This window comes from Glycine max, chromosome 9 (assembly GCF_000004515.6).
Source record: "Glycine max cultivar Williams 82 chromosome 9, Glycine_max_v4.0, whole genome shotgun sequence".
Taxonomy (NCBI): domain Eukaryota; kingdom Viridiplantae; phylum Streptophyta; class Magnoliopsida; order Fabales; family Fabaceae; genus Glycine; species Glycine max.
Window position 1 is genome coordinate 43,843,030 of NC_038245.2, and position 22,095 is coordinate 43,865,124.

The 22,095-nt window shown below is 32.5% G+C and overlaps 4 protein-coding genes across 5 annotated transcripts; 2 read left to right on the plus strand and 2 right to left on the minus strand.

The window, feature by feature from the left end:
• On the minus strand, nucleotides 1–2,291 carry LOC100791755 (protein TORNADO 2). Its single transcript, XM_003534229.4, has 2 exons — nucleotides 1,719–2,291; nucleotides 1–500 (listed from the first exon to the last, which is right to left on the minus strand). Exons 1-2 carry the CDS (start codon nucleotides 2,214–2,216, stop codon nucleotides 189–191), a joined length of 810 nt encoding a protein of 269 aa, XP_003534277.1. The 5' UTR covers nucleotides 2,217–2,291; the 3' UTR covers nucleotides 1–188.
• Nucleotides 2,292–4,922: 2,631 nt separating this feature from the next.
• On the plus strand, nucleotides 4,923–9,053 carry LOC100792275 (29 kDa ribonucleoprotein, chloroplastic). Its single transcript, XM_003534230.5, has 4 exons — nucleotides 4,923–5,291; nucleotides 5,789–5,887; nucleotides 7,034–7,330; nucleotides 8,687–9,053. Exons 1-4 carry the CDS (start codon nucleotides 4,983–4,985, stop codon nucleotides 8,828–8,830), a joined length of 849 nt encoding a protein of 282 aa, XP_003534278.1. The 5' UTR covers nucleotides 4,923–4,982; the 3' UTR covers nucleotides 8,831–9,053.
• Nucleotides 9,054–12,717: 3,664 nt separating this feature from the next.
• Nucleotides 12,718–14,590, plus strand: LOC100792799 (RING-H2 finger protein ATL52). 2 transcript variants are annotated; one of them, XM_006587532.4, is made up of 2 exons: nucleotides 12,718–13,134; nucleotides 13,305–14,590. In XM_006587532.4, exon 2 carries the CDS (start codon nucleotides 13,331–13,333, stop codon nucleotides 14,402–14,404), a length of 1,074 nt encoding a protein of 357 aa, XP_006587595.1. In that variant the 5' UTR covers nucleotides 12,718–13,134; nucleotides 13,305–13,330; the 3' UTR covers nucleotides 14,405–14,590. The 2 variants fall into 2 exon arrangements, with proteins under 2 accessions (XP_006587595.1, XP_003534279.1); XM_003534231.4 differs by having other exon boundaries at nucleotides 12,718–14,590.
• Nucleotides 14,591–18,296: 3,706 nt separating this feature from the next.
• Nucleotides 18,297–19,113, minus strand: LOC102670232 (uncharacterized). Its single transcript, XM_006588243.1, has 2 exons — nucleotides 18,934–19,113; nucleotides 18,297–18,596 (listed from the first exon to the last, which is right to left on the minus strand). The coding sequence occupies exons 1-2, from the start codon at nucleotides 19,111–19,113 to the stop codon at nucleotides 18,297–18,299; spliced, it is 480 nt and encodes a 159-aa protein (XP_006588306.1).
• Nucleotides 19,114–22,095: the final 2,982 nt, after the last annotated feature.

Genomic DNA, 22,095 nt, shown 5'->3' on the forward strand with positions numbered 1-22,095 from the left:
AAAAACCAAGCATCTTTTTTCTTCTTAAAAAAGTGCATGAGACAAATCCATACATACATTAATGTTTTTCTAAACACAGCCTCTAATGATAATTAATTTAAACAGTGACCCAATTTCATGACCACCAACTGTTCAATACGAGACTTTACTAAAAAAATCAAAAAGCACATATTGAACCCCTAAGCTTCTCAAGTGTAGCCTTGTTTGTATTTGCGGAAGAGGTCCTCCGTTTTGGCATTCCTAAAGGCACAACACCCTACCAAATACACAATTATTAAAACAATGACTGTGATGATTAATATCACATTGGCCCTTCTCCACTCCTTCCTAAGATTTGCCAATAAACCTGCCTTGCACGAGTCACAGTTGTAGCAAAGTTGTGTTTGGTCGTTGCTCCATTGCAGGCAATCCATATCCGCTGCTGTGTTGATGGGACTAATCCAATAGGTTGGATTCACAAACGTGTACGCACATTGCGTTGGTGGCTTGCAGCACCCTGACTGTAAATGATATCAAAGCAAGAAAATTAGTGAAAACTATGGTGAAATTTTTTAACAAATTGAATAATAAATGGTTTAAGAATATAGCTATTAACTTTGTCTTGTCTATCTTTTGATAAGAAATCTTAGTTCTGACATTCTAGAATAATTTGTCCTAGGATTGTTAATTTTCAGAGATTGGTGTTTTTATGCTTTACGTATAAATCTGTTTGTGTAACAAGATTTAAAGGCTAATTTTTACCCTCTTGGACAAGGGTTTGGAGAAGCCTAGCACTTCAATTAATTTCTTCTTTTATATATACATATATATATATATATATATATATATATATATAAAATAAATAGATATTCAAGAATATTTTTTCACATTGAACCAGAATGTGTTCCAAAGGAAAAGATAAAAAAAGGTAACCTATTCAAAGAGCTTCAGTTTCGTATCTTTTAGAAGTTGAAAGTGTAAAAATGTGAGAGTACACAAGGACTTGCGTGAAGTTATGAATATAGCAATTAGCAACCCTTATAAATACAAATTTATTTTCTCTTCACCATTAATTATTATTTCTACCTCGTTTTGTTCTTACGTTTCTTTCTTCTTTTTTAATCACGTCTATTATTTTCTTTACATTTCCTTTCTTCTTATTTTCCTCCTCCTTCCACATTAATAAACTCATTTTGGGGTGTAAGCTACATTTATCCTTAATATATAGTTCCATTTCTTCAATTTTCATACGCTAATCACCTCATCACAATAAAGAAAAAAGTAGGAGACTAAAACCATGAAACTGAACTCAGATCTCACAATGATTATGGCAGTTGAGGTTAACTTGAGCATTAGAGTAATAAACAGTTTATATTTTAAAAACAAATCATAAAGTCTTTTAAGCAAATATTTTCTTTCAAAACAATGGCATGTACAAATATGAACACTGCTATGCTAACCGGTAGATATTTAGTGAGAGAAATAGATACAAAAGAAAGAAATGTAGGTCTAAACCAAACAAATGAGATTAACTTTAAGCATGTAACCAAGAAGTTGATATTGACACAGTCATACAGAGGTTTAGAGAAAAAAGTTGAAAAGAGATTAAGATGTGTTTTTTTTAACGGTACAAATGTTAATGCTTAGTTTTGTTAAAATTTTAGTGAAGGATATTGGAACCACTGGTACAAAGTGAAGCTTATAATAACTCCTAGAAACGAACAAGTGTTTGTGTTTACCTGCATGGGCGTTAGACGCGCGTTGAAGAAGTCCTGAGCCATTCGATAACCCTGGTTAAGCTCAGCACACATGTTGGTTTGGCTAAGACAGCTTCTGATGCGGTCCCACTTGAACGAGCTTCTAACCCTACGACGAAGGTAGCCAGAAAAGTCATCCATGCGGTACTCCAAGTAAGCGCGGTTGGGCTCAATGTTGCCGTGTCCCCGAAGAGTAACCATGTAAACAAAAGCGACCAAAGACACTAAGAGTATGACGAGGACGAGCATGGCAACGAGGTAGACGATGAGGAGCCACGAGACTCTGAAGAAGGCTCCGATGAAACCTGCGAGGGCCACGACGAGGATGAGGACTCCGAGGATGATGACGGGCCATTGCAGGAACTGGACGCAGGAATCGGCTTCCCCGTTTAAAAGCCAGATTCCGGCGCCGATGATTGGGATTGAGAGGATCACCGCCACGAAGTTTATGCATCCGATCACATTGTTGCTCATTGCCATCTTTAGCACTGCTTTGTTTCTTAGAAAGGGCTGCTAGTTTTTGATGAAAAACGAAATGGAGTGGGTGACTCAGGGTTAGACAATCCATAAAAAGGTGTGAATTTTGGATACCCTACCCCACTCAAATAAATTTATTCATCTCTCTCCTTGGATACCTAAGAGCTGCTATAATAATAGCAACAATTATCGTCAAGTAATTAAAATAAAACAGTAATTTTAATAATTATTATATTATGTTTATAATTTAATATAAAATATGATTCTTATTAATAAAATTGTTTTGAATTATATTAATATATTACTACTATTATTTGTATAAAATTTTGTCAAAATTAAACATTAATAAAAAGATAATCAAATAATTTATATTTTAATATATTTTAAAATATTTATATTAAGTTGATTTTAATTTATACAAATGATTTTGAATTAATATAAAATTTTACATATGATTCGAAAATTTCAATCTAATAGTTAGTTTTAAAAAAAGATTATTCAATAATAATTATTAGTATATTTTAATCTCTCCTAAAAAAAATTTTATTTATAATTTTTTTATTCAATCCTATAATTCTCATAATAAATATATTTTTTAATTTTTAAATCAAATCTTTAAAGACATTGGTTTATAAGATCCTAATATAAATGTTAATAACCTTAAAAAAGTTTATAGTTATATTACTTATATTATGCAATTATTTTTTATCATCTCTATGGCATCTATTATGTTATTTTATTATTTTCTTTCTCTACTTTCATTGCATAAAATCACAATAACAACGTATAATTAATTTAGCAGGAGATAAGATATTTGAGAGGTGTGGTAAAATCCTCCAATTCGGGAGCACAACTTTTTGAAAATTGAGACCTTGTACAGTACACACGGAGACAAAAAAAAAAGGAAAAAAGGAGGGAAAGAAAGTGCTTGCCAGCAATCTATGGACATCGTCAACAAAGGTTCTGTATGTCATGACTCCTCATCTCTTTCTCTGCATCCAATTGACTTTTCTCACATGTCATCAAGACTTTCAGTCCGCATGTTCACATTCATTTTTTACATTTTCATTATATATTTTTGTCAAAAAATGATATTTTAATACCTTTACTGTTTTTAAAAACTAAAAAATTAGATGTAAAACAACACCATTGTTATAAATAAAATTTATGGTTTGTGTATTTAGTTTTTCACTCCTTTTAAATTTATGGTTTGTATTTAGCTTTTAATGAGCTTTGAAGTTCTTAAGTTATCATCTAAATGCTTTGGTTCCTTAATTGCCACCATAATATAACTGAATTTTGATGGTAGAACAAAGAATTGTCTCCACCTCTTTTACATTTGTTACCTCATTTTCCATGATTCTTCATTTGACTGACGAGTGACTGAAAGATGGTGAAGTATTTATCTTTTTTTTTTTTTTTGTTCTTGATCCTTGATCAGTTTTAGTTCAAAATGTCTCCTCAAAACTTGCAATCTCACTTTCAAAATCTTTTCACCCCGTTTTATAACAATTTTCTAAGATGTCTCAGACTTCCTTTGCTGACTTTTTTTTGTAAGCAAATATATATAGAGATATATTGATGAAATGGGTATAAGATATACCTATAAAGGTTACATAAATCTTTCCACAATACCTATCAAGTCTGGAAATTGGTTATATTATATTTATCATGAGAATGCAAATATATAATAACCAATTCCAAAACTGAAATAAATATCCACCCAAAATTGGAAATTACAACTGACAGTCACTTTCCTTTGCTGATGACGCAGTAACATTTTTTTTTTTTTCAAACTTTGAAGCATCGAAGCTTCGATGTACGATGAGCAAAGTCTTATAATCCATTTTTTCCTATAAAAAAAATAATCCTTCTTTTTTGAGTTGTAATAGGTTGTCCTCAGTAAATTAGTTGGATTTTCATCTGATTTTTAGATTTCATTCTTAAAAGGAACGATTTGGTGATTAAGAGAGAATGAATTAATGTTAAAAAAAACAATCAATCACTCCTTAATAAACAAGCATCACTTTCATGCATATCTGAAAAGTCGGTAAACGACCTTCAAAATTATGCTTGAGACCGAAGTACAGTAACATAGTGTTTGTCTAGTTTAATATTAGGAGACTCTCAAATCAACCTTAAATCAAAAGTTTTAAAATTTTACTTCTCACAAAAATATGTATAAAAATGTGTTCGTTCAGCAATCAATTTAACCTTAAACCAAACACACTCTTACTTTTGACACCAATTAACAGTTTTCAAACATGTTCATTTAAATGATCAACTTTTTTACATTTTCTCCCCAAGTACTTATGACCGACTTTACTCTTTAGGCCAGTTATAGGTGATAACCTAGGGTTAAAAATTACAATTTAACCATAATTTTATTATCCTAACAGGATGTATGTGTGTTTTATTGTTATAAATAGACTTTTGAGTAAAATGAAATTTACAAAAACATGGATCCATCCTTTTGTAAAATTAAATATGTGGATCATTAGATTTATTTTAGAACGTGGGTCGCATTTTGAACGGAAATTTAAACATAATCATAATATTTAAGTATTATGTTAATTATCAAGCTAAGATTAATGAACTTTTTTTATTGTTACCTAAAAAAATTAATTAACTGAATCACATGGAGATTCTTTGGAACAAGAGATATAATTTGTTCCTAAACAAAGTGCTGCATAAAATAAAAACAAAACAAAATATCTGTAGCACTGCCCCTTTATCTCTTTATCCACTGTTTGTGGCACCAAATTACGAATGGCTACTTTAGAATCAGCTCTCACTCTCTTCGCACCTCAACGGTTCTCTGCAAAAGCACCAATCTCCATCAAGCTCCATGCTTCCACCTCCCATATCTTCTCTTCCAAGTCCTTCTTCAAAACCGGAAGACTCTGCTTCCAGTTATGCTCCACTCTGCAAGAGGTAGCACCAACAGAGCAAACACTTGAGCCTATCCAACCAACAGACAACGTAAAGAAGCTCTACGTAGTTAACTTGTCTTGGTCTCTGACGGCGGCAGACATCACTGACCTCTTTGCCCAATGCGGAACCGTAACTGACGTCGAGGTTGTTTTAAAATTTATAATTTTCCCTGTCACCCTTGCTTCTCCGTTATGTTTCTGTAATACTCCATAAAAGTAGGAACTGCATTTGGAGTTTTAATCTTAATCTTAAATTTAGGCTTTTAATTTTGAATTGAATTTAGTTTTCTTTTTTATTTGCATGGATGTGGGTTCAATTGCCCTTACATCACTAAAATCTCGTTTGATAGACAATCCTCATCATGGAACTAGAGAAGTATTCTAAGCTTATTTTATACATAATGATACGATATTGACATTTATCAACTGGGTCTAACTCATTTGGTTGCTCAATGTACATGAGTTGTTGTAAATCTTGATAGTTTAGTTCGATTCCTACGGATAAAAAAAGTTACATAATGATACAATATTGACATTTCCTTTTGTTTATGCATTGGAATATTCTCTACTAGAGAAGTAATGTTGGCTTATTTTTATGTATTATTTTATAATTTGGAGAATTGGGTTTTTTTATTATAGTAGATAATAAAGAGCAAAGATGGGAGGAGCAAGGGCTATGCCTTCGTTACTATGGCTTCCGGGGAAGAGGCTCAAGCTGCTGTTGATAAATTTGACTCTTATGTAAGTTGTTTCCATTTTGTTCAATGTATATATATACCACATCCACATGTATTCTGTTTGGTCTGAAGATTAAATTGGATTGAACTTATGTAGTGTTGGTCTAAGTTAGGTGTTCACTGCTTCCACTGTCTTAATTTTTGGCTTCTGTTGTGGTGAGTTGCTAAGATAATTATCTCCCGCATGTCACTCCAAAATTACGAATTTTCTTAAGGATAAAACTTAAATGCAATGTAATTGTTTAGGTGCTTTGGATGTTATTCTTTAATCAAAATTAGAGTCTTACTTCAGTAATTTGTGCACAATAAATATTTGTATTAAAAATCACCATAGGTTACCGAGGTGAAACTTCAATTCTTATTAGAGAATAACACTAAAAACACCTAAGTAACTACATTAAAGTTTTGTCTTTTCTTAATAGTGGACAATAGTTTGCATTCCAAGAATTCTTTAATGTAGTAAACCCGGGAATCACATCATTTTGGGTCAGTTCGAGCATCCAAGTTATTCAAATAAAGCTCATAGAGTTTGTAAGTGATAAGTCACAATAAAATGCATATGAAAAACATAATTTCTGTCTCTTTACACCAGAAATACCCGGTTCCTTTTGTTTTCAATCCCGTTATGCCACCTTCACCTCTTTTTTTCCACATTTGTTTGTTGCATGGTGTGGTACTTACATTACAAGAAACTATGAAGTTTAGCTATTTGAGGTCCAATTGAACATGGCATGCAAAAACTTGCCTTTATTTGGTTGGGACCATGCAGATTATTACTAAAGGCTAGAGGTTAGAGTTTGAACTATCATTTCTTAATACTTTTATGCCATGCCATTACGGAAGTGTGATATAATCAAATGTTTTTTTATGACCATTCAATTGAGTATTCAACAAAATTTGGTGTCTTTACCTAAAAAGAATCTGCAGTGGCGGATAGGATCTCCTTATAAATATGATACCATTTTAATGATGTCTCTATGTGTTTTAGCTTCTGGCAAAGTAATTCCAACATCCTAAGAAGTTAAACTCTAGGGGTGATGCTTAGACATGTTTTAACTACATGAAAAACGAATTTAGAAATATTGCTTTGAATATCTCTTTCAACTTCATTATGATGACAATTTTGTTGACTTAAATTTGTGTGATTCAGGAATTATCAGGACGGATAATACGGGTAGAACTTGCAAAGAGATTAAAAAAACCTCCTTCTCTTCCACCTCCTCCAGGTCCCCGTCCTGGAGAGACACGCCATGTAATTTATGCATCCAACCTTGCATGGAAAGCAAGATCTACCCATCTCAGACAAGTCTTCACTGAAAATTTCAAAACGCCATCGTCAGCCAGGGTTGTCTTTGACAGCCCTTCTGGACGATCTGCTGGGTACGGATTTGTTTCTTTTCTTACCAGGGAGGATGCAGAGGCTGCCATTTCTACTGTGGATGGGAAGGTAATTATTATCTTATCGTTGGTTACTTGCTCTGCTATTTAATGACTGGGTCTGGGATAAATTATTTGTGTGCTTTGAAAAGCTATGCTTGTAGAAAATAATATTTAAACAAATTTATTTTGAATAACACTTTAGGTGTGCGTGTTTAGGTTCAAGAGAACTATCCTATAGCTTTCTTGGATACAAAACCATAAACTACCTAAAGGAGACTCAATCATTGTTTGGATGTGGATGGCTAAACTATATTTAAGTGTCTAGCTTATAGTTGTATTTTGTTTATTGAAAGATTGAGTGGCTGGATATATGGTTTGAGGAATATAGGTTGAGTTAAATAGAAACAGTATTGTATCTTATTGACATAAAGGGCCTGTAAACTTTCATTACCTTCTGATTTTTCACTTGCTTTTTACCTCGTTTACTTTTTTTTATTTATCTACAAGGATTTTGATTCTAGATTTTCTTTTTAATTTGGGTTTCGGCCATTGAACATTTGAACTTATTATTTGCCATAAGTATATCCAGACAGTGAGTAATTTCCCAAATTGGTTTTCTGTCAATAGTTTAGTAATACTTTAGAATCAATTTTTAATGATAGTTTCCACATGTTTCTTTTTCATAATTTTGGGTTATAGTAAGTAGCTTAGTTTGCATCTAGTAGCATTTTCTGTGCCAATATTTTACAATGACTAGAGAATCTTATGTTACTTTCCAAGATTTGGGTTGTGATTCTCGATGGGGCTTTTGGTTGGAACTAGGCAATATTATGTATGAAAGTACCTTTGAAAAAAAAATGATGCTATACTACAGTGATGCAAGAGTAAGATAGCATTGAGTAATTGTGAGGCTTTTAGGTTATTATGCTCAAGTCTGATGTTGCCGCTGGTGTTAATCTTGTACGTGCAAGTGCTTATCAGTACAATAACAAAGTGGAAACAAGATGACTGAGTGAGACAATATATGACAACTCGTTTAGAATAAACTGGATATCTTAAACAAAATAAACATGAAGATGCATACATATGCCTGGACTTGTAAGTAATAAGTTATTGAAATTTTCCTGCTGTTTATAACATCTATAGAATTAAAGCTGTGAAGTTGTTTGAATTTGAAGGAGGATGAGCATCTGAGTGTTTCTATCTGAGCGAGATCACTAGTTTGTTTGCCATTCTTTACTTTATTTAGCTCTTCAATAGTTCCATGTTTGATTCCTTACAACCTAAGTTGAGTCCATAGTACTATTTGGCCGAGTTTCCTCTACCTTATTTGGTATAAAGTCATTAACTTCAATTGTATGTATTATGCAGTCAAAATTTCTGCTGAAGGAAAATTATTTATCATTTGCCTGTCCTTTTGCAGGAGTTAATGGGACGACCGCTTCGCCTAAAATTCAGTGAAAAGAATAAAGAAGCTGGAAGTCAAAATGATGAAGACCAAATTAAGGATGCTGGAAGTGAAGAAGATGAAGACCAAGGTTCTGATGCTCAACCGGAAGAATCATAAATTTTAGATATACTTTTACTGATCTTTGATCGTGGTTTGGGATTGAGTGAAAACCTCTACGAGCTAGAATTGTACTTCATGTATAAAGAACTATGGTGGATGAATTTCTGCATTCCCAATATTTTTCACTAAGGTCGAGTTTACTATCCCTTTAAAATGTGAGTGAAAATGTAAGAATTTTTTTTATGTTAATTCTTATAAATCTCCGCTCTGAATTTTTTCACTCCCATTTTTAAGGGTACTTAAGGGGTGATAAAATTTTAAAATCTTTCCAGTTAAAACTTGCAAACCGTGTATCTTGAGACTAAGTTCAACTCATTGAGGTTCTAGCTTCCATGATCACACTGAGTTTGCACATATTAGATTAAAATGCATAAATTACTACCTAAGGTAACAAAATTCTTTGTGTAAGCCTATGATGATTTGCATGTAAAACATCTACGGTTTCATAAAACTAAAGTCAAAATTCTGGCTTGAATGTAAGAAGCAACCAAAGACATTCTGGTTGAGGCATTTCTGCTTGGGAAGTGTTTTTCTGCAATTTTGGAATTGTTTCCTGCACTTCCCATATTGCTCTCGAAATGGTCATTCCAGAAGTAATATGGGAAGTGCGGGAAGCAATTGCCTTCTGCTTAAGTCTGATGAGGGCTGTCCATTGGGGATCATTTGGGCTACCATGTGTATCATGTTAAGGTGGTGCCACTAAGGAGATAAATGTGAACTAGCTATTGAATGTAATTAAGATTTAGGAGGCAACATTTGAGGTTGAACATATAATAGATTAGTTAAACTATTCATTTATAGCTGTTTTCATTTTAAGTTTTGGTCCTTATACGAAAAAAATGTATGTTTTATTCCTTGTACAGTTTTATTTTGTTATATGGGTTTGTTATCGCTTGAAAGTTTTGTGGCAGTTTTATACAGTTAGAAAGTCTTATCTAGTGTTAGCGACAGTAAGGACAAAAATTTCGGTAAACATTTATATATTGAAACTACAACTTATAATGAAAAAAAATATGTTTTTAGTGCTTATATTTTCATCAAATCTTGATTTTAATTTTTGAATTTTACAAAAAAAAACATTTTTAATGCTTCCTCACACAACGTTGAGTTGTGCAATTTTCCCAATTATAATTTTCATGTATAGAAACTAAATCTTAAACATAGACATGTATAAGGATCAAATAAATAGTTTAATTAAATAATTTTTGTCCTGGCCTTGTCATGCATCTTGTGCAATTAATGCAGAGCATTTCTTTTTGGGTACATAATGAAAATAATTTCATTTGGTAGCTCATGAAATGCAAAGGACTCTCAAATATTTGTAGAATTGCATAAATTTGACACTTAAAAGAGTGTATAAGAGTCCTTACAAATTTTTTCAGACATGCTATTCCCTTAAAAGCGAAATTCAAGGAGTAAAAGTTGATTCTTTGTGGACGTGAACAGTATAATCAAGTGCGTATAATTTGATTATTATGTTCTCTTCTGTGCCTCGCATGTTGATCAAATTATTGAGCAATCTACTTTTGACCAAAATTGAAAGCAGCCTATTCTTCTTTGTATGATTTGATTTTATTTTGAAAGCTATATAAAATCTTATTAAAACATCTATAAACAGATTTGTATGCAATTTTACAATCGCCTTATTAAAACCAACTGACTTAATTTATTTTTTATGATAAAAGAATCTAACTTGATTATTGAGCAGATATATAAGTGTTATAAATTTTTTGATAATATTCAATTCTTACGGATAAAAATTAAATTAATTATTCAAAAATAATGAAAGGAAAAAGACTAAAAGAGACTATGTGACCTCACAAAAAAAATGAGGGTCCTCTTTAGACTTTAGTTTTGATGTTGTCAAAAGACTCAAAAGGGATTGGATCAGGAGTGTCTCGGCTTTTGTGCATATCATTATGTCTCCACATAAATTGAAAAAATGGACCGAGTCTTGGGGCATTATATATGATATTGACGGCACATCATTCATGTGAATAATTTCAGCAATTTCTGTCAGCAGAGAAAAACAGATGGAAAATGTTACTATAAGGTAAAAATTTGATGGTATCATAAACATTTCCTATAATGCAGTTAGGTCATGCAGACAGCAAGACACAAAACTGACTGAGAATTTAGCAAATCATGTTTTACTTAGAGAACAAACTTTGTTAATTATTGATATTCCTTCAATCAATTGTTCTGACTAATAATTTATTTTTGGTAAGGCTGCGTGGATGGATTAAAGCATGTCAAACATGTATAATTATACTAATTGTCATTATCTTGCTAAATATTCTCCCACTTCTGATCAGAATATATACTTTCTAATTTATCCGAAGAAAGCAACATCCCTGAAACCACTTGACGTACGTATGATATTTTGTTAGTGAATCGTTGAAAATTGAAGTTCAGTACAAGGGAAGAGATAAAAAAAAAAAAAAGCTCAAATTTTCTTTGCTAGACCCACAGGTTCAATTACTCTACTTGTATATATCCCTTATATGCAAACTCGGGGTATCATTTAATTTGGAACTTTGTAGATAGGCACAAATCTAACAAAATTGCGTGGCTTCATAAAGAAGGAAATCCGTACGTCCAGCAAGTTAAGTTGAAAAGAGAAGAGGAGATGGCCCAAGGGTTTGAGCAAATAGTTGGTTGGGTGTTGGGTGAAAAGTGACAACTATATTATTGACTGTAACTTGCTTTTAAATACATGCTCTATCTTTCTACTGCAACTTTATTCCCTCAAGAATATATTCTCATAAAGTTGACTAACAATTTATTTAGGTTATCATGTGAATAAAGATTATGGTTGGCGTGTAACTTGGGATTTCATTTATGATTATGTTAATTAGGACCCAGTTGTAAGGTATGAGACTGGAGTTCCACATTGAAAGTATAGGATTCTAATGTGAGATTTATAAGGCCTTGGACTCTCTGATTATAGTAATTAGCTTTTGTGATGTGGTTCTCCCAAAGTTGTGGTGGGATGCTAGAATTCAATAGAAAGTATGGGATATTAATGTGGCCTTTACTATATGGCATTGGGACTCTCAGCTACAACAGTTAAATTTTGTTGTTTTGTATTACCTATAATTTCAGAAGATTATTGGAATGTAGTTACCATTATTGAGTGGTTAATTATTGGAATGTACCTGTGCTAGCTAGGTCATTTCTTTTGGTCTTATAATAATATAAACATACACTAAGCTACGGAGTATATTTCTTTAGCAAGTTAGTACCACAGTTGGCCATGAATCGTGGGAGAGAGAAATTTACTGTTGGATCATGGGGAGAATATATGCAAAGTAGAATAATGTCCAAGTCTTACAAAGGAGATATGATTCATAAGGGAGGCAATTAAGCATAATATTCAACGAATAACATCAGAAATCCTAGTGTTCCCAACACATAAAATTCGCTGCTACTCTGTTTTTAACACTTCTTTGTTTTGTTAAGACTGGAGTATTTTGCAATCTGTTTGCACTCAAGTATCCTCTACATGACACACACAAGTTATTAGGATTTAGGACGTTTCTCTTTTTGAATTTCTATTGCAATTAGGCAATAACAACAGAGTGCCAACACACTAGCCTGGCCTAGGTAATGCATTGAAAGCAAAAATCACGAAATTTCAAACATATCCACTTCTTTGTTAATTAGATACAGCTAACTTACGGCCACAGTATTGGCTTCAAACATAGGTAGGCGTACATTAATGAAGTTCTTGTGCTAATTTGGATGTCCCTTTACAAGGACTAAATCGTCCTGTTACTTGAACAGTGAACAGGTTAAAACAACCAAAAAGAGATAAGCATTCAATTTTTATAAATTCTCAACCAACATCACCAATTCACCACCCCCTCCTTAGTCCACAAATCATTGTAACCAAGAAAAAGAAACTAGGAAGGCAGAGAAGCTATGGAGAATGGAAAGAAAAAAAGAAAAAGAAGGTGAACGAAAAAAGTTAAAGTACACTTCATCAGCACCCCATTTTCCTTGTCTTTTCCCTTCTTTCCATCTAAGCCCTTTGGCCCCTTTTCCACGTTATCTTTCCCCTTTGATAAATTCTAGCAAGTTTCTTTTTCTCCTTGCCCTTTCTCTTGCACAGATAAAATCTATAAGACCATTACCCTTTCTTGCTTGTATATTACTAGTCATTGTTTACAAACACAATCTCACCCCTTTATTTTCAGATGAGGAGAGCGTAGCATATACATTTCTCTATGTTTGGTTGCTGTAGCTGCTCCAGTTATGGTTTTGTAACCTCTCTAAGTTCAATTCTTTTGTTGTTAGTGGTAATATTCTATTATTCATAACCTATTTTTATCCTATAACAATGACTTACCATAGAAGGAGAAAATAGAAACCATGTTTATAAAATTTACTTATATGTTAGTACATATAATATACTGTTCCTAAGTCCTAACTTCTAAGATTTTCTCTTCTCCCATCATGGCTTCTCTAGGCAACCCAAAAACTTGGGTTCCATACATGAACAACAAAGACTGTTCACAAGGATTTTGTAGCTTGTATTGTCCACAGTGGTGCTATGTAATCTACCCTCCTCCTCCTCCTCCTCCCTTTGAATTTCCCAGTGATGATTCAAGTCCAAATTTCTCACCTCTAGTTATTGCAGTCATTGGAGTCTTAGCCAGTGCTTTTCTTCTAGTGAGCTACTACACCATAATATCCAAGTACTGTGGCAACAGAGAATCTTCACAAAGCGAAGAGCACGAAGAAAACGTTGAATTGGAAGAAGATGATCACAACCCTTCACACCACGAGCCTTGGCATGCTTCAACAATTGGCTTGGATGAGGCTTTGATAAAGTCCATAACAGCTTGCAAGTACAAGAAAGGTGATGGATTGGTTGAGGTAACAGATTGCTCCGTTTGTCTCAGCGAGTTTCGAGATGATGAAAGTGTTAGGCTCTTGCCAAAATGCAGCCACGCTTTTCATCTTCCTTGCATTGACACATGGCTGAAATCTCACTCTAGTTGCCCTCTATGCCGTGCTAGCATATTCACCTTCAATGCTGCAGCAGCACTTCATGTTGCTGCGACGGTCACGGAACCAACTTCAAGAAACGATACCACTTCAGGAAACAGACATGCAGATGATGAAAACGTTGTTGCTGTTGCAGGGGACAGTGAATCGGATGCTGTTGAAGGAGAATCAGTCACACTCTCACATGGTGGAGCGGTTTCAAAGAGTGCATTGCGTGTTTTGAGTGATCTAGGAAACTTGAGAGGGAGGCATAGTGTAATTGAGATTAGAGATGAAGGGTATGATTCCATTAGAAGGACGGTTTCAATGGACCATTCGTTTCAAAGGGGTAGTGGTCTTTCAATTGCTGATGTTCTGCATGTGAATCAAGAGCATGAAGGGTGTTCTAATGGGGCTGGTCCTTCAAAGAATTCAAGAGGTGAAAGTAGCAAGTCTAGCTACAGGAGAAGGGTTTTGCATTGTGTTTTGAGTCCAATTGCAATGAAAAGATCATTTTCTAGTGGAAGGTTCTCCCTTAGCAGAAATGGCAGAGGAAAGCAATGGGTTCTGCCTGTCTGAGGAATAACTTAGTGATCTTTTCCATTTCCTTTTTTTTTTCTATCCTCTTTCCTATGATGATGAAGATCTATAGGTTGACCAAATTTTTTAGTGAAGATTTTATGTTAAATATAATTGAATCTTTATGTGCTATATTAATCGGTGTGATGTTAGCAGTAACTGAAATCAAAACTTTTTTTCTTTTCATGTATATCTTTTTGGGTTTATATTTTGATCAGTGAGTTAATATTTTAGTGAAGATTAAAAGCTATGCCTTAAAATCTTTCTTTTAGCATCGGAAGTCTGGAGACATATGTAGCTTTGCTCCAAGCTCTGCATCAACTTATCACCCTATCATGGATTATGCACACTTTCTTTCTAATAATACTTTCACGTAATTATTACACTTAAATGCAATTTTAATAGTTAGGTTGGGTTTAATTATCCATTTCCTTTCTATATTTGTCTAAAACAAAGAATTTCTAAGGATAAGAACTGAAGCACAAAATGTAAACAATTGTAGAGAGCAATGAATAATGAATGCTAATCATTAAATCTTTCCTAAATTTGCCAATTTCTTATATCACACGAATCAATGGTTCGTACGAGCACTGTATAATAGTATGGTTGGTTTAAGAAGGAAAGGGAAAGAAAAGAAGAAAAAAAAGTGGAAATTGAGATTTTTTTTTTTTTTAGATTGCTTGGTAGGAAGATGAAGGCAAAATAAATAATTATATGTACAAAGTGACATAACTATCATAGACAAAAATTAAGATACATAATAAATATGATTTTTTTTAATTATACAGAAAAGAGTTTTCTCTTTTTTTTTCTCCTCCTAAATGGGTCAGATAGCTAGAGTATGGATCCCATGTGAAATCTGTTTTTTTTCTCGCCTTAAATGTGATTCTAATTGAAGGAAGAGACATTGCAAATTTACAATTTTTTTTCTCATTTTTCATTTTTCCTTAATACTAGACCCACTAGCCAAACAAAGGTTAAAGGATAACATACTTGGCACCCAAGTTTACTCATTTTATCAATATACCTGTGTATATTGATATTTTAAAAAATATTTTAGTAACTTAGTTTCTAAATACCTATAAAGTGTCTTAACTGATTTTTAAAAAAATTGGGAAAAACTTTTATTAAAAATTACGAGAGAGAAAAACTACTTTTAATTCTTAAACTAACTATACATAATAGTATCATTCTATCTATAAATAATGTGCAAATTAGTACATTCACGTGAAAATGATGTACGCTTTATATCCACTTCTGCTACCCAATAACTAGACCGTAACTGTGTGTGACACTGATTTTTGATGTACTCATAAGGTGTCAAATCAGTGGTGACAGAATTGGTACCAGGGACCGTAACCCTCTCCATTATTAGCGGGTTGAAATAATTGTGTCCGGTTGTCCCAGTAATTGGACCAGTAGGGGATGAATATTCAAATTCCATTGAACCGTTCGTATATATGTTTGTTCAAAGTCATAACCAAAGTATGAAATCAAATCAAATCATTTCGAACTCTCCATCCTCGACTCTAATCACAAAAGCCGCGATTTGATATCAAATCTTACACTTCATTAAGTAGAATGAATGACCCTTTCTAGCATGTCATGCATTATGAAAAGACTTCAATTATGTATGTTCATCCTCTGACACTGTGAACTTCAATTATGTATGTCCTATATCTACACATGGTGCTCGTGGGATAGGTATCTCGTGCAAAACTTCCAGCATAATTTAATTTGTGAGGAATTCTAAAGAATGATCAGGACCATTATAGTGACAATTAATCACATATTATTCCAACTTTATGAGGCCAAATATGGTACCGTTTAGAGAAGAGGACTTCTATATAAGAATGTTATTGGTATTTAAATATATAATAAAATCCTACAAAGTAATACATGCATGTATAAATTTCATAAGATTAGACTCACGCATGCACACTAGCAATACTTAAAAGAATAGCAATTAACTACCAGCAAACGAAATAACAGACTAAAAAAGCAACACCCAGCAAATGTGTTTGATAGCTTTGTTATATAAAGGTTTTCTGACAGCTCAACCATCTTCATACCCAAAATGAAAGAAAAGGAATTTTGGGAGGGGGGGCAATTTTTTATTTATAAGACCCAAAATTTCACTAATCAAAAAATATACTTGCCGTTTATTAAAATCTTGTTTGTTTTTGGCAACATATTTGATATGGTGGAAACATGACTTTTTTTATTAGGACAAACAAAATCATCATGTTTGTTTTTAAACAAATTGCCCAATTCCCAGCAACCAGGAATTCGATCAGAAAGCTCCTACCAAACATGATCTTTTAAATATATTTATTTATTTTGGTAATTTTAAATATGAAACTATTTTACGCAATATATATGTTGAAGAACTTGACGATGCAGTTAAAATGACATTGGTGCTTTTGTCCTCTATTTAAACCAAGGTTGTAACCATGAGTCAAGGAGGCTGAAGAAAATTCCAACAAAGGTTAATCAATGGATAAGAATCAGACTCATCCTATAAAAACATAAATTTGAATTTTCTTGTTGATTTGAAAACTTTATTAGTAAGTAATTAAGCTTTGGGACCTATTTTGTCCCTAATTATAAGCCATTTAAACTTTTGTTCTCCAGTAAAAAGGAGATTAAATAATCAGTCACTACATTTGCCTCCCTATTCACATGTAAAACTTCAATCTCCCACTCCTTGAAATTTCAAGGTCTTATATCCTGTCTAGAATGGATTTGTACGGATGAAAATTACCTATTCCTTTTATGACAAAGTGAACAATAATTTTAGAATCACATTCCCATCAAGGATAACTGGTGTCAGTATTCCACGCTTCCCCAAACTCTGACATGATCACATTTGATGAGCCTGAATTCCTCATGAACCCCATCATTCACTCACCATGTGATGATGGAAAAACCCCGCACATGATGCTTGCTGCCTTCCTTGTTTAACAACACACAAAGTATTTGCTTTAATTTGACCCTCCTACTTGTGGAGATTCTCACTTTAGGAGATAATCATGATGCTGGAAATTGAACTAACAGTGTGAGAATTAGCACTCTCCCAAAGTTTTTTCTATAAGCTAAAAAATAGCTTGTACATAAATTGAAACCAACTTTTTTGAGGAAGTTAAATGATTTTAGTTTATCTAAAAAGTTTATTTTAATTTATGCGGTATAAGTTATTTTTAACTTACAGAAGAAACATATTTCATTTTTTTATAAGTGGTTATGAAAAAATTCTATTTAAATATACTTAATTCTAACTAATGAAATTATTTGCAGAGCCGTAAACAATTTTCTTATTTCGCCCTCAGAAGGGTGAAAATGAACGCAGACACGGACAAGCTTCCAAGGGGAAGCAAGGCAACTCAAATTGATTATTTATTTTTAGTAAAATGTTTCTCATTCTAATCATATTTTTCTATAAAAAAAACTCAAATTTAAAATTTTATTTAAAGGATCGAATCAAATTTTACTTACATCATTAACATGTTCAAAAGACTAATATGTTATCTTATTTTTCATCTCTTTTTTATATATTCTTTATCTTTTACATTACTTATTATATGTTATTTTTTACTTTTTCTCTTCTATTCTTGTCTTCTTTAACTTCTATCTCATTCATCCTAAATCGAGGTGCAAGAGACATTAACAATTAACCTTATTAACGTATGTAGTTTTTATCATTTGGTAACGAAAAAATGAAGAGGGAAGGAAACCTAACGTATCTAGTTATGTACACGCTAGTGAGAAAAAAATCTACTTCTATCTTAAAGCACATATGAGATTTGAGATTTTAAACAGCAAACTATTAGATGGGATCGGAAAATAACAAGTATAGAATAAATTAAGAACAAAAAACAAAGTTAAATGTTTTTTATAGCATTACGGGATGAGGAACTGTCAAATACAGTTTGAACATAACCTTCTTGCAAGGCGCAGCATTAAGCCTTGCCATGTCTTTGGAACTAGAACAAATCTTGGAGTAGTTGTGCCCTCCTTTTACAATTTTCAACGCCACATTCTCTGGCAATCTCAACGTGTATTTATCATCATCACCATCATCTCTTCCTTCACCTCTAATCATAACTATGGAATGCCCCGGCCCGTTGAGTGTGAACGTGCAAAATTCAATCTTCTGTTCTTGCATGCTCTGATCTCCATCATCAGCCCTTCTCTTACATCAATGCACACGTGATGATCATCTGTGCTGATCTCTTGTTCTACATTGTCCTCATTTTGTGTTGTTCCATAGATTTTTGTGTTTCGTTTATTATTGGTGACTGATCAAGATCGGTTCGACAAACGGGGCAAGTCTTGTGTGAACTTAGCCACAAATCGATGCACTGTTGGTGGAAAACATGGTAACAAACGGTTAAGAGCCTCAGCATGCTGTCGGAGTCAAACTCCAACAAGCAAATGGCGCATTCTAATGAATACTTATTCCTTGGGGAGATCCTTCATGCACGGTGGCGTAGAGGAACGAGGTGGAGCTTATGTTCACGAAACAGCACCTGCAGAAGAAGAGAATGCTGAAACCCACGAAGCAGAACACGACCACCGCCACGGTGAAGAATATTAGCGTTGATGGGGTGATTTGTGGCGGTGGCGGTGGCGGTGGTGGCGGAAGTAGGATTTCGGAGTTGTCTGCTTTGATTCTGAAAAAGATCGACATCGTACTTGGTCGTTTGCATGGATGGATAAGACTTTTTTTTTTGTTTTTTTTCTTTGCCCTTTCTCTTTTTTTCTTTGTTTTTTTTATAGTGAGTAGTTATAAGTTACATATAGCCTCCAAACAATAAATTCTAAATTAGAGAGATACAAATTCTCTTATAAATTACATTTTGAGAAATTTTAAATTTTAAGAATTTCAAATACTTCAATTGAAATTCTTTTATTTTCAAAATTTTGTATTTGGATAAAAAAAAATTAAAATTATGAGGATGAAAAAAATGAATGAAAAAAAAGAGAAGATATGATTGGTGTGCTAGTTATAGGTGTTCCTCTATGCTCACACTCTATCGATATTTTAAGAACTCAGTGTTTAAGAGTGTAAGAAGAAAATTATAATTTCTTACCTTTTAGAAGGAAATTGAAATTCTAGATTTTTAGTTGTTTAAAATTTTATTTTAAAATTCTAAAATTTTAAATTCTTCATAAAAAGCATCCAAACAATGAATTTTAGATTAGAGAGATTCAAATTTTCTAATAAATTACTTTCCTTAGTTAAAATTCTCTATCCAAATATACTTTAAATGTATTTTTAGAAGGAGATTGTGTTGGGTTATTATGGGATGGTGACGTGGAAGGTTGGTTTGCATTGAGCGAGTCTTTTTGAGAAGGACTGGGCTTATGTCCGAACACTGTCTAGGATAAATCTCAATCAGTGAAGCTGTGTTCTATTCTATTGTGTGTATATAAATTAAGATCTTGATTAAATTGTGTATCGATTATAGTTAACATATAAGAGAGAGAGAGAGAGATTGCTTGAAGTAATGAAGTCTTATTATTTAGAAGTGAGGTGTGCACCATTGTGTGAAATTGGACCTTCTGAAGTTCATAGTCTGGTTTAAATGAACTGTAAAACTGGTCAAAAAAATTAAGCTACATGTAGAAATTAAATATTAAATTAAATGCATAAATATTTAGCTTAATTTAATATTTAATTTCATAAAAATAATTATGCATTTAATTTTTCCTATTGTTATCGTTTAACATATACAAAATATAATAAAAATTATAAGAAAATTAAAATGAACGAAAAAGAAAAGAAAATACAGAAGTAGAATGAAAGTATAAATAATCAAATATATTGATATAAACAATTAAAATAATCAATTGAATTATAAAATTGATTCTAGTTGGCAGTAAAATCCGAGAAGTAAATAATTTATAAATTACTAAATTCAAATTTGAAGATAAAAAAAATATCAACCAAATTAATTTAATTAATTTAGTTTAGATGGTTAAGTTCCTTGAGTCAACATGCTCTAATGAAATTTACCCTTGTATTATTTTTTACTGATATTATTAAATCTAATTCATTCTGAAAACTTTACAGGAGAAGTGATTTTTTAAAAAAATTATAATAATTTATTATTTTTAAAAAAATTTGTCAGAATTATTGTTTTAAAATAAAAATAAAAAATGAGATGAACTGTCAAGCTGCGCACCAGTTATGGTTCTGCTGGAATTTGGTTAATGGGCCATTGGGATGTGGTTGCGTTTTCTGCGTCTGTGATCAGTATTCAATTTTCAATAAGTTGTGGGCCTTGGCCCTTGTGGCCAACATATCCTTAGTCCGTGATTTGTGCCTTGATCATTAGCTTGCCATTTTTCTTCTAAATTCTAACGCACACGAATTTATGCTTCTTCTGGCCGAAAGGAACCTACACCCCAGTGAATGTCATGCGTTTCCATTATATCCAGCCTGGATAAGGTAAAATGTCTATGGGACTATTACTAATCAATATTCAATGGGAGTTAAACAAAATAAAATATTAACAATATACTTTTTAATAATCTTAAATTTTCGCTGAAAGAAGTGTTCACATATTTAGCGTCTGTCTTAAATAGTATTCGTCTTAAATAGAATTGTTTCTGAAAATTAATATTTACGGAGGAAAACAAATTATAGTACTAATTGCTTTATTTTTGCTGCCAAAGTTCCACCCACCAACCAGAGCCAACCCTAATAAACATTAATTTGTCTAATGGGATATATTTGAATTAAAAAGTTAGTAATATATTTTGAGAAATAGTTAAATAGTGGTTGCGGAAAATTAACCATTGGACTCAATTAATCATGAATTCAATATTGTCACCTTTTTTAGATTTTTACACTTTCACACCAGTATTTAGTGTTTGTGCCGATTCTGAATCTTATATTCTCAATCAGATTTTTCAACTAGTGTTCTCATACAAATTCACTCAATTCAAGCATTTTTTTAAAACTATCTGTAATATAAGTTCATCCTACAATAGTCATGTTGCAAATTTACATAATTGACTCAAACAAATAATTTTTTAAACAACAATTAGATACAAAAATCAATTAACAATAAATACAAGTTTAATTAATGACCAAATTAATATATATATATATATATATATATATATATATATATATATATATATATATATATAAACAGGAACCTAATTAAAACCTGCCAAATAGTTTAAAGACTCGCGCAATAATATAACCTCAATAGTATAATTCCTTTATTAAAACATCCGGTAATATGTTTGGGTTTAGGTTACATCATGAGCGTGCAACTTTATTATCCACATAAAAATAAAAATAAAAGGAGGGGTGTAGGTGGAGGGAGGGAGGGGGTGAACTATATTACTGAATGCCCATTATATCCTATTCCAATTTTTGGGTCTTTACTGTCAACTTTCAAGGATGGTGCCAAAGAAGCAAGTGTTCATTATTTTGGTATATAAGGATCGAGTATTTATTTGTCTAGAAGGTACTAGTAATAACACTTAGAGTTGTGAAGCATTTATTGTTTACTGATCATATTTAATGAATTATCAAATTATTATGATAAAGTATATATAACTAACAATTACCAAGTATTTCACAGCTCATATTGGACAAGCCTTATTTAATTTGTGAGACAGCAACTCTTCAATTGAAATATTATGCCCTAGCTGGAAACTCTTCGATCGTA